Consider the following 12,980-nt stretch of genomic DNA (forward strand, 5'->3'; position numbering starts at 1 on the left):
CTTTCGCAAAAGTCTTCTTTCTATTGCAGGTAGTATATATGTCGGAGCCGACCGGATCGGACAACTATATCTTATAGCTCCCATAGGAACAATCGGAAAAAAAAACTTTAAAAAATTCTAGCTTCGGTGTTTTTTGAAATATTACCTTCTACTTTTGGGGATGTTATTTTTTAAATATTTCTGAATTTCGAATTAATTATTTAAAAAATCGGACTACTATATCATATAGCTGCCATAGGAACGATCGGAAAATTAATGGAAAAGTAATAGGAAATAAATTCTAGCTTCTTTGGTTTTTATTGTATTATCTTCTACTCTAGGATATGACTCTTTTTAAATATTTCCGAATTTCAATTTTAATTTAATCAAAATCGGACGACTATATCATATAGCTGCCATTGGAAGGATCGGAAAATTAATGGAAAAGTAATAGGAAATAAATTCTAGCTTCTTTGGTTTTTATTGTATTATCTTCTACTCTAGGATATGACTCTTTTTAAATATTTCCGAATTTCAATTTTAATTTGATCAAAATCGGACGACTATATCATATAGCTGCCATAGGAACGATCGGAAAATTAATGAGAAATATTAGAAAATTGAACATTTTTGCGATTTTTTAATTAATAGGAATGATCTGCAAGGGTATATAAGCTTCGGCTGGCCGAAGCTAGCTTCCTTTCTTGTTAAATGTGTATTGAGGGAGTTAGAAAATAATTATCTTAAATTTTTTGTTGTCCCATAAGTATGAATTTTAATTATTTGAAATTTTTTACCGCGCTTTTGAATGTCTTCTTCATCAAATAAAAGAAACTTAACTATCCAAGATTGTCCATCTCATAACCAACTTAATTTACCCGAAGAAACATTTTTGTTTCCTTTCAGCATTTACAAGATATATAACTTTTTATGCGAATTTAGAAAAACCCTATTTATATTTCCAATGAGTACAATTCTTACATGTTTAAGCTGAAAGTTTGCACAACTCAATTACTCACTGATATTATGCACATTAAGGCGGTCCAAAAAATGAAATTCTTTTCTCACCCCTTAACATGGTATATTAAAGTATGCAAAAAATGTATGTGAAAACAAAAAAAAAATTTTTCGAGATTTAGACCATGCGAAACTTTTTCAAAGTTTGCTTTAAAATTACTCATACGACATGTAAACAGTTCAAAATTGGTCGAACAAAATCGTTCTCCCATTTCTTGTCTTGTCAAATTATGAATTTCGTTAGAATAATTGGTAAAAAAAAGGAGAGCAAAACATAAACTGAATTGTTAATATCTATGCCACCTTGATCAGAAAATCTTTTTGATCGAAGGCAACAGTGCGTATGGGTGATAAACTTTGAAACCAATTCGCAGACCCTAAAACACGATTTTTTTAAAAATTTTCTTTTGGTATTCCTTGAATACCACAATGCGCACCGTATAAGCGGGTGAGTGTAGGACCTTAAAAATGTCCATACAAATGTGGACCGCCCTAATGCACATATATTAATATCATAATTTTACCACCGTCCCTTTATATAGCTGCCATACAAATCGATGGATTTTCCTAATGTTAAGAGGGTAGGCTTTGAAAAAATTTTTTGTTTCAGATTGTAATTTTAATTTTTCAAAGCCTTAAAGTTTGAGAACATTTTTTAAGTTCGTAACTTCAAAAATTCATAGCGCCCCTAAAAGGACACCAAAAAATTTAAAAAAAAAATCACAGATGATAACCAAGCCAAACTCTACGAGCCGAGTTTGAAGAAAATCGAAAATTTCATATGCGCAGTTGAGAAATTCTTACCCTTATACTAATAAAACCGTTTTTTTATTTCATTATCTACCCCTAAATGTTGTTAAATTTTAAATAAGTCAATGCATCCTACAGAATGGGAGTAAACATATACATTTCTCTATGTATGTTCAGTGAACGTATTTATTAGAGCCCTGCATGGGTATACAAAATGGGTTATTTGGGTACCCAAACGAAATTTCAGGTCAAGTAGGTCAGGCTTTCTTTTAAAAATTTACCTACCCAACCCGACCCCAAAATTTTCGGGTCGTTTGGGTTTGGGTAAAATTTTACCCATTTACCCAAATACCCAAACCCAAACGACCCAAGTCAAGTGGGTTTCAAGTAGATCAGTTCAGGTTTAAGGTTACCCAAAGAAAAAAAATGGATTTTTAAATAAGACGATGATGACAATTTTCACAGCTCATCGACCCGTCGCGAATTCTAAAGGTCAAGATTTGTTTCCACTTCTTTTGCCCATGCGAATTCTTTGATCTTCAAATATTACAGATGTATGATCCACAGAAACATATTCTTTTGCTCTAAAGAATTCGCGGTTTTAGAAAAATAAACATGGGATATACATATGGGTTTCTTAGTTAAGTTATGTATGATCCACACAAATAAATCCTCTTGTTCCTAAGAATTCGCGGTTTTTGAAAAATCGATATAGAATATACCATTAGGTTTCTTAGTTAAGTTATGTATAATCCACACAAATATCTCCTCTTAATCCTAAGAATTCGCGGTTTTTGAAAAAATCGATTAATTTAAGAACTTCCATAGATTTTATATTAAATCTTCCAACCCGCGAATTCTTAAGAACAGGAGGATCTTCAGATTGGTTGGACCGTGTTCTTCTTAGCTAAGGCACTAATGCTTATACTTGGCTCTATAATTATTAATTCTTCACAAACCGCGAATTCTAAGGAACAAGAGGATTTATTTGTGTGGATCATACATAACTTAACTAAGAATCCTAATAATATGTTCTATATTGATTTTTCAAAAACCGCGAATTCTTTAGAGCAAGAGAATTTGTTTTTGTGGATCATACATCTGTAATATTTGAAGACCAAAAGAATTCGCATGGGCGGAGGATGTGGAAACAAATGTCGACATATCGTATCTTTTAATTTTAAATATTATACACAGATAACCATCTTGACCTTAAGAATTCGCGACGGGTCGATGAGCTGTGAAAATTGTCATCATCGTCTTATTTAAAAATCCATTTTTTTTCTTTGGGTAACCTTAAGCCTGAACTGATCTACCTGAAACTCATTTGACTTGGGTCGTTTGGGTTTGGGTCGTTTGGGTTTGGGTAAAAATTGACTCACTTACCCAAATACCCAAACCCAAACGACCCAAGTCAAATGGGTTTCAAGTAGGTCGGTTGGGTTTAAGCAAAGAGTATAAATATATAGAGAGGACATGTCATACAAAAGAGTCTGTCGTATGGCGGGTTCTAGCGGTGGAACCCGCATTTTAACAGTAGAACCCGCACTGCTCGATTCTACTTGGAATCTATTCGGCCGCAGCACTGCTAGCCATTTGGCCCAGTGGATAAGACATCTGACTACCAATCTAAGCGGTACGGGGATCGAATCCCGTTGTAGAATTTCAATTTCTTGCGGGGGTTTTTTTTTTTTTTTGTTTTTTAAGAGTATTTTGTTTTTTTTCTATTTTGTAATTTTTTTGTTGATTTTTTCTATAAAAACTGTTAAGATGGATTTAATTCAAACCTTTTGTATATTATTGAGTGTTATTTAAATAACATCGAATAATTTCTTTACCACCGCCAAAAATTATTGGATTTCCATTTTTACATTTGTTTTTACATTTCGCTTAAGAATTAAAAAAAACCAGCCCTTAGGAAGCCCGTTCTTTACTTTTTTAATTTTAAGAATTTTTTTTTGATTTTCCAAAGTTAAAAATGCGTTTTTCAGCTAAAAAATTTGAATTTGGGCTTAACAAAAAAATTTTTAAAGTTTAAAAAAAAAAAACGATTCCCTGGGGGCGGGTTTTTTTATGCAGAAAAATATGCGACAAATTTAAAAACGATCGGTTGAGCCGTTTAGAAATGCCGATGAACACGGACTTTTAAAAACGTGGTTTCGAGAAAAACATGTCATATGGGCACTTCCAAAAAAAAGTCCACCAAGCCAAAAACCTTGAAACTTGAATAAAACATATTTCCACATGATTTTGCCCCGATATTAGTTTCTAATTAGTTGGATACTGAGCTTAACTACAAGTTTGGAGTATAGTTTGATTATTTTTATGACAAACCCGACCAATATACGCAAAAATCAGTTTTTGGCTATTTTTTTGTTATTTTTTGGACTTGTCTTCTGTTGTTAATTTATCCTATAGGAATGCTAATATGTGACATTTTTCTGTACTGAATGCTTCATTCACATGCTAAACTATTAAGTTAAAAGCAAAACATCCAGCAATTGAGAGATAGAGGTAAAGAAATCCGCTTTACAAAACAGTCGGAAAAAATGTCCCGAGCGAATGTGGTTGAAACTGCATAAAAAAAAAACGGCAAAGAATTTTTGAGTAAAACAAAAAGCATTTCACAGCGACATGTTTAAACAACATTCTAAAAAAATCGCATTAAAATATTCCATCAGAATTCGCTAATTTCTGGTGTTGTATGAACTTCCCCGAAATCCACTTCTATTTTTGTCCCGAGCGAATACGGCAGTTTTTTACCGATATCTTAAAAACTAAAAGTGGTACAAAATCAAGATTTTTACCAAAAATAGAGCTTGGGAAGAGTGAAAAGAAAAGCCCATAATTAAAATTAAAATCCATTGTTTTACAATTTTTTTTCAACTTTAAAGGTGTGCAAATGTCCCGAGCGACATTTTGGAAGTGCCCATATGTAAAACACGTATAGAGCACTTTAAAAAGACGTTTTGCGGTGTTCACTGTATCTCCGCCAAAAATTACATTTCGTTTAAGAATAGAAAAAACCCGCCCTGGGAAGTTTTATTTTTTTTTTTTACTTTAAATATTTTATTAAGCCGTGCAAAATCAAAAATTATTTTTTTTAGAAAAATTTTACTAATTACATCCTAGCTTCCAAAGTTCTTTTAGATTGACTTAAAACTTTTTTGTATAATCTTAAGATGTTAATCTACAAGAAAAGAAATATAAAAAAATTTTTTAGCTTTTAACTAAAATAATAAAAAAAAGTATATATATTTCGAGACATCAAAAAAAGAAAAAAACAATATTAGAAAACGTCTGCCCCTTGTGGGGATCGAACTCGCATCAACATCGCTGATCAACGCTTTAACCAGCACGACCATAGACCGAGTTGAAAATGTTGGACAGAAAACCCTTTTCGACTTTTAAATGTTGTTGGCCCTAGATTATAGAAATTACAAAAATGAAATTTTCTCGAAAATTTGTTGCCACGTTCTCGCACACATACACACAAAGCCCACTTACACTTATGCATTGTGTACTCAATAAACGAATTCTAAAAATAGAACAAGCTCTTTCCCCCTTTTCCCCTTGCCGACAACAGTTTGAACAGAAAGTCAGAGTTATGCCCTCTCTATATAATGTATTCTCTTTGGTTTAAGGTTTGACAAACAAGTCAGGTTACTTGTGCAGGGCTCTAGTATTTATTTTCTTAGTTCTAGAGGTACTCAGGTCTTCGTAGAACGCTCTTTTTCGGACCTGAAGATTTAAGATGCAATCTCTCGTCGGAATTAATTGAATAACTATTGTTTCTAAAATTAAACAAATAGATCTCGGATTATATGTGTATTGGAATGCAATTTACTTAACCCGTTTTTGTAATTATATGTCGCCTGTTATGCACCCTTGCTTAATTGTATTTTTCTTATCCCATTTGGTAATCTTAAGATGTTAATCTACAAGAAACAAAATTTAAAAAAAATCCAAATTTTTTTTTGCAAGACTCTACCCCCCTTAAATTAAAGATACTGCAGGTACCAGAGCTGATGGACTATAGGCGTAGTGGCATATAATGCTTAGAAAACCTCATTTATCGAAATAAAATGGTGGCAGGTCTGGACACCGACCCATGTCACATTTCGTCGGCCTGTGTTATGTGTGAGTTTTATTTTATAAAACTCAATTCGCATTTGCGACCATTTAAATATGGTTTAAAATAGTTCTTGTTCGTTTAACCATGTAGTTTTAGTACATATAATAAAAAAAACTTATTTTAACATTAAACTATATTCCCATTAATTTTCCGATCGTTCCTATGGCAGCTATATGATATTGTCGTCCGATTTTGATAAAATTTATAATTCAAAATTAGATAGAAAATGGTATTTCCAAATGTAGGAGGTTTTTTTCATTTTTTCACCGTTTATTTCTATGGCAGCTATATAATATAGTTGTCCGATCCGCCTCGTTCCGACCCACATAATACCTGCAAAACAGAAAAGACTTTAGGGAAAATATTTGCCCGATAGCTTTAAAACTAATTATCTTCCCCGATCTCCAGAAGATGCTGCGTACTTGTCCAGCTCGCGGCAAATATTGGAGCCCATCATGGAGGAGACCAGCGAGGACGAGGAACTTGCACAGAGCAGGTGGAGTGACTGCCAAGAGCACCGCTCCACCCTCTTGAACTCCACGGAGTCCGAAACGGGCTCAGTGTTACGCATAGAAGTAATTAATGGTAAGCTGATGGAGATTATTTCTATACAATCTATACAATCTAACTGTGCTTTTCCATGAAGATGTCGATGGCATGTCTGAGCGGGACTATGCCTGTCCACCAAAGCGACCAAGGCGCAGCCTAGAGACGGATTCTGGTCAAAGCCTTGAGGATAGCGTCCAGCTGCGGCGCCCTTTGCTACCCGATCCCGAGACGAGCGTCTCTCTAGAGACGTGTGTTCGGGACAACTGCGGAAGCCAGAGCCAGCGGAGCAGCTCTGGCAGTCGGCGAGGCGGCAGCTTCGAGGACTTCTATTCGGACAACGACTCCTACCATTCGCTATCGCGCAGCTCCTCCCTGGTGCAGTTCGAGTCCCTGGAAAGGCAATTTACGCTCCAGGAGATACACCAGAGTTTGAACAGTCTGGGGAACAGCTCACCGTCGCTATCCTTTGAGGTGAATGCCACAAGCCGGACTACTAACAGCAATCCGGAGAGCAGGAAGGGATCGGCCACATCGCTCTCCTTGATAAAGCGGTTTGAGTCTAACGACTGTAGCCGCCTGCATCAAACATATTATGAGCTGAATAAGCTCACCTTTGAGAACCAGCGGGACATGTTCTCTGAGAGCCTACACCAGGAGCAACTGATATTTGACTCGGAGAATAGCTCCAATTCCAGCTCTAGCTCGTCCAGCGATAGCAGCGGTCACAGCCTTCTTAGCTCGCGTCTTGTCAGCGGAGGTGCAGGGAGAACTCGAACCGGAACTGGACGACAAGACGGCACTGCCCCCAGGCGAATGCCGCCCAGCTCGGCAGAGAACCTCTCTGAAGACTCTGGCTATTGCGAGCCCAGAACTCTGCAGCAGGAAAAAACTACATCCATACCAAAGAATTTTGAAAAGCTCTGCGAAGAGGAGGAGGAGCTGCTGTTGCTGGAGGAGAACTCACCGCATTCTCGTAACTTCACTGGCATACATGATTTGTGTCAGCCCAAAATAGAGCAGACTATAAGCACGGTCGCAACGCCCTGCTCTCCGTCGACTATTAATAGTTCCCCGGAGAGGGCCTGCTCTCAATCGGAATCTACTTCGCCGCTGCCATCGCCGTCCGGATCGACATTGACGTCGTCCGCCGCCTCATTCACTTGGCTGAGCAACAGTTTGCCCGACATCCGCGAGTCGCGAGGTCCATTCACAGTCGGAATCATTAACACGGAATCCAAATACGTGGCCAACGGCAACGTTCTGGCCACCACCAGTAAAAACAGCAGCAGCAACGTCCGCCGCAGCCGGAGCAGCAGTTCCGTCGAGAGCTGCGACGGTTCTTCGCTCCTAGTTGCTACCCACTCTCTCAACGAACTTCAGCAGTTTGGACGACGGCGACGCTCACGTCATATTCCCCATAACTATCGCAACTGTCACAGCAACAGCAGCGCGAGTAGCTCCAGCGAGGAGTTGGACTTGGAGCGGGAGGAAAGGCGGGACGACTTTTTTCTTGACTGTCACAGCCTGTCCAGGAACCGGCGCAGCTTCAGCTGGAGCGATCGCGCTAAAAGAGCAGTGGGTGTGGCTAGTGCAGGGTATTTGAACGCCAGCTACCAGAACCTCACGCTTTTGGACTATTCAGATAAACTTCCATCGGTAGACCGTCTTCAAAAAAACCTTAAAAGAATCCAGGCTGAAGTAATGTCGGACCAAAGCAGCGTTGACGCAAGAAACTATGAGCAAATTATTTGCAAGGGTAACTTTTTACTGGATGAAATCAGCAAGATTTACGATAAAAATGTGTCTATACTGACGGATAAGCCGGACCTGGAAGAGCAGCCTACTCCGCCAGATGGCTGCGATTCAAATTCACCCAAAAAGGTTTTGCAAGTGCAACTGACCGTTAGGGCACCACCTCGCCAAAAGCGTCCGACCCAAGAGCAGCAGGTCAACCTGTCACGTAATAGCATTGTCAAAACATTCGACCAGGACCCGACCAACTTGCGCACATCATACGCCCAGAGCCTGGAGCAATACCACTTTGAGGTGCGGGAGGCGACCGATACGGCCACCCCGCAGAGGTCCCTACCAAAGCGCCGCTTTCAGTCCCAGTTCCAGAAGTCGTTTGGCAAACAGCGCAGTTTTGTTAACAGCACTCCCAATCTCTCGGTCTGCGACGACGGACGCCGGGAGCCGGAGGACGACATCTACGTGAGCAGTGCTCACACTTCAATGCACCACTTACCCCAAATGCCAACGCAGTCGAAGCCTCTGGGTATCCTGCTGCCAGCAGGATCGCGCCACTCCTTTGGCAAGGAGGTGAGTTTCTGCCCAGTGGTAAGCAAGTACTGCTGGCAGGAGCAGACCTCCGAGGAGCCGCCCGAGGACCAGAGCCACTTCAGCGAAGCCGAGTTTGGCCCGTCGAGCGATGACGAGTTGCTGGACGATTCGGACGCCACTGTGATGCACAACACTAAAGAGAACGAAAACATCGCTGCACTCTTTGAACAAGAGATAGTCCAGAGTTTAAAAGAGCATCCGACCACGCAAGAGGTATGTATCAACATGGAATTAAGGCATTTTTATTTTTGTGGTCTGCCATATTACAAAATTTTCAAAAATTCAAAATAAAGCAATAGAAAAAATACCCGTTACTCAGCTAAAGGGAGTGCGAGGGAAATAGATATATAAAACTTAAATCGCGCATAACTTTTTAACGATTGGTCCGATTTACAAATGTATGTGTCAAAAAACATACATTTTTAATAAAAATTGTTTATATTTCAATGTTAGTTACTGGCAAAAATAGAAAACAACAAAAATAACGCTATAGTCGGATTGGTGTCCCGACTATCTAATACCCGTCACTCAGCTAAAGGGAGTGCGAGGGAGATGGATATATACATTTTTTTTTAATGTGCATAACTTTTTAACCCTCTAAGACTTGCGTGCCTGAAGGCACGTATTACGTTTTTGGTCTTAACAAATAAACTAACATCTTTTCAATTGTTTAAATATTTTTTGGCGGTTGATAAAAGGCAGACAAAATTATGAGTCTCAGGCTTGAAAGCTCTCCGAAGCTTCTAACGAGACTTATCATTTATTTTATGTTTTTTCGCGCGAAAATAATACGTGCCTTGAGGCATGCTTACGTCTTAGAGGGTTAGTGAACGGTCCGATTTGAAAAATGTTTTCTACATTTCGATAGGTACACAACTAAATTGCTTTTATACTTCTCGGAAATCTTTAAAGGTGTGGGAGCCAGACACATTTTAAAATCGTTAGTGGGCGATTGTGGGCGTTAGATGGGGCGTGGCGCTCGGCTAAAATTGCGCTGCGTCGGAAGCCCAAGAATATGTGTGGGAAATCTCAACCTTCTAGCTTTTGTAGTTTCCGAGATCTCAGCGTTCATACGGACAGACAGACGGAGGGACAGAAGGACATGGCTAGATCGACTCGGCTAGTGACCCTGATCAAGAATATATATACTTTATGGGGTCGGAAACGCTTCCTTTTAGCTGTTACATACTTTTGCACGAATACAATATACCCTTTTACTCAACGAGTAACTGGTATAACTACTAAAAACTAAAAGTATACATCCAAATTAAAAATAATAGTGGGTATCAAGTTTATAACAGACTTATGGTAACTTTTTAATGAGTAAGGGGTAAATGTGATTTCTAGGTGTTTCTTTGGCTGTTAAATGCAGGCCAAAATCCACTGGTTTTTTGCCTTCCCACTAAACTGAATTTCCACAAAAGTCCGTTTTTTTGGCATAAAATCTAGTTTTAAGATAGAGCCTTGAAAATTATAATATATACTCCTTATGCAAAAATAGAATTTCGGTTTTTTCCATTTTTTGAAAAAACCGTATGGTTGTAAAAACACCACCCATAAAATATACCACCACCCCATTATGGTCAAATTTTTTAAAAATTGTTATTATCCTCCACCTTAAGCCTCTGAAAAAAACCAAAATGTTACAAATTTGGTTGTGTTTTTTTTTAAAGGGGCAAAAACGGGCAAAAAGCAATAATAACACTTGTTTTTTTTATTTTGCTGGTAATACATTTCTATAACAACCTTGCGTCGATCTGTGTAGATTTTTAACTAAAGCTTAACAGAACACAAACACTTTTGTTAGTTTTCAGCTAAAGTAGACATACACAAGACATTAAATAACACCAGTTTCCAAAAAAAAATCGATGAAATATACCATGAATGAAACCTTTGTTTTCCGATAAGGTACGTCTTCCTGATTAAGAAAATGGCACTTAAAATTTTTTTAATGTAAAAATCGTTTTTGACACTTTTTTAATTTCTAACTTGAGTTGTTACATATAGTAATAGAATGCCCTCCAACTTTCTTATACACTGCATTGAGTTCCATTCGTTAGTTTAGAAGCTACATTTCGTCAAAGTTGAAAAAGTTTGAAAAAATGCAAAAATGCTGGCATAAATGGCTTCGTTAAAAATACACGTCTAAAAACCGAAATTAGTTTTATAACTTCTACTGGTAGAAGGTGCTTTGACAAAAAAACAAGCTATTGATCATAACAATCCACCAGCAAATTAATTTGATATGCATTTTTGAAGCTTGCGACAACGGTGTTTTTTTTGGCCGTTTACAACCGTTAACTGACACAACAGGGCTTTAACAGAGCTGTAATACCCGTTTTTCCCAACGTAAAAAATCAATATAAAATCGAACTATTGATTGAATTTTTTGTTGATGGTCTTGTTAGTTGACTTAAAGATGTATCTTTAAGTATAACTCATAAAACTAATTTCGGTTTTTAGGCGTAAAATTTTAACGATGCCATTTATGCCAGCATTTTTGCATTTTTTCTCACTTGTCCAACTTTGACGAAGTGTAGCTTCTAAACTAATGAATAGAACTCAATGCAGTGTATAAGAAAGTTGGAGGGCATTCTATTACCTGTAAAATTAGTGATTTTTGGTTGAAATCGGTTAACCAAAACTCAAGTTAGAAATTATAAAAGTGTCAAAAACGTTTTTTACACTTAAAAAAATTTTATCCATAAAAAAAATTGTAAGTGCCATTTTCTTAATCAGGAAGACGTACCTTACAAAGGTATCATTCGTGGTATATTTTATCAATTTTTTTTTGTAAACTGGTGTAATTGGACAATGCAAACAGTTACAACACAATTCGTTTGAGAAGTATTTAAGCATACCTTCACGTAAATTTTCCATATTTATACCCGTTACTCGTAGAGTAAAAGGGTATATTAGATTCGTGCAAAAGTATGTAACAGGTAGAAGAAGCGTTTCCGACCCTATAAACTATATATATTCTTGATCAGGGGCACTAGCCGAGTCGATCTAGCCATGTCCGTCTGTCCGTCTCTCCGTCTGTCCGTCTGTATGAACGCTGAGATCTCAGAAACTACAAAAGCTAGAAGGTTGAGTTTTCCCACACATATTCTTTGGCTTCCTACGCAGCGCAAGTTTATTTTAGCCGAGCGCCACGCCCCCACTAACGCCCACAATCGCCAACTAACGATTTTAAAATGGGTCCTGCGCCCACATCTTTAAAGATTTCCGAGAAGTATAAATGCAATTTTGTTGTGTATATTTATACTTATCGAAATGTAGAAGACATTTTTCAAATCGGACCATTCATTAAAAAGTTATACGCAATCAAAATGTATATATCTATCTCCCTCGCACTATCCAGTACAGCGTTCGCACACCCTTTAGCTGAGTGACGGGTATTAGATAGTCGGGAACCCAACCCGACTATAGTGTTCTCTCTTGTTTTGTTTATTTGGTAGCCCTCTAAACACTTTTCAGGCCTTTGGGAAACTTTGAAGTAAAATTAGCGCGTTTTTTCTTCGAGATAAGCACGTTAATCGATAGTTTTTGATCGGCTACAACAAATTATCAGTGGCGCGTAACATTTTTTTAAAAATTGTTTTAAAAAGTTTAACCATTTTAGTATTTAAAAAAAATATTTGATTTTAAATTAGTAACTTTTATTTTTTGTGCCTATGCACTATGGGGCATTTGACCACCTTGGTTGGCCAAAACCCATTTTTTAAAAGTCGTTAAAACAAAAAATGTTGTTTGATGATGTGTTAACAGAAGACCATTTAACAATGTTACGTTTACAGAAATCCGACAGAGGTCGCCTCTGTTAGGTTAGAAGCTGTTAAATCAGCTGTTTGAAATTCAATTATCGGGCTGCCTTATATCGACTTTTTGCTTGCAGATTTAAAGTGCTTAAATTTGAGTTTTTAAGCAATCTAAGTAAACTTTTTGGATTGGATTTAAAGGATTATGCTATGTACTAAGTAGTTGTGTGGTTAGACGACAAAAATCAGACGGTTTTTTCTTATAAATGAGTGTTAAAGGGAGTGGTCTAACAAGTACATTTTCGTAAGAAAACAAAATTTTAAATGGAGCAACGAAGTGAGTCCAGCGGAGTCCACTTCTGGAACCTATTGGGATTTGTAGATTATTTAATTGTTGTTAAAATGTATATGGACAAAATCGCCACTTATTTGCACTTTTCCTGTAATTT

General features: G+C 37.5%; 2 protein-coding genes across 7 annotated transcripts in view; one reads left to right on the plus strand and one right to left on the minus strand.

The window, feature by feature from the left end:
* The window catches only part of LOC138914670 (uncharacterized), a 184,402-nt gene that overhangs the window by 158,838 nt on the left and 12,584 nt on the right, over nt 1–12,980 (minus strand). The window lies entirely within an intron of this gene.
* LOC108054886 (uro-adherence factor A) overlaps nt 1–12,980 on the plus strand; it is a 234,497-nt gene that overhangs the window by 53,942 nt on the left and 167,575 nt on the right. For 5 of the 6 annotated variants that reach the window (XR_011420455.1, XM_070219430.1, XM_070219433.1 and 2 more), the window contains 2 exons: nt 6,290–6,466; nt 6,528–8,983. Coding sequence is in view for 5 of the 6 variants with exons in the window: in XM_070219430.1 (XP_070075531.1) it covers nt 6,290–6,466; nt 6,528–8,983 (2,633 nt within the window). In the remaining variant the exon portion in view is untranslated. The remainder of the gene's footprint in view (nt 1–6,289; nt 6,467–6,527; nt 8,984–12,980) is intronic. The other variant, XM_070219416.1, reaches the window with a different exon arrangement.

This window comes from Drosophila takahashii, chromosome 2L, assembly GCF_030179915.1.
Source record: "Drosophila takahashii strain IR98-3 E-12201 chromosome 2L, DtakHiC1v2, whole genome shotgun sequence".
NCBI classification, from domain to species: domain Eukaryota; kingdom Metazoa; phylum Arthropoda; class Insecta; order Diptera; family Drosophilidae; genus Drosophila; species Drosophila takahashii.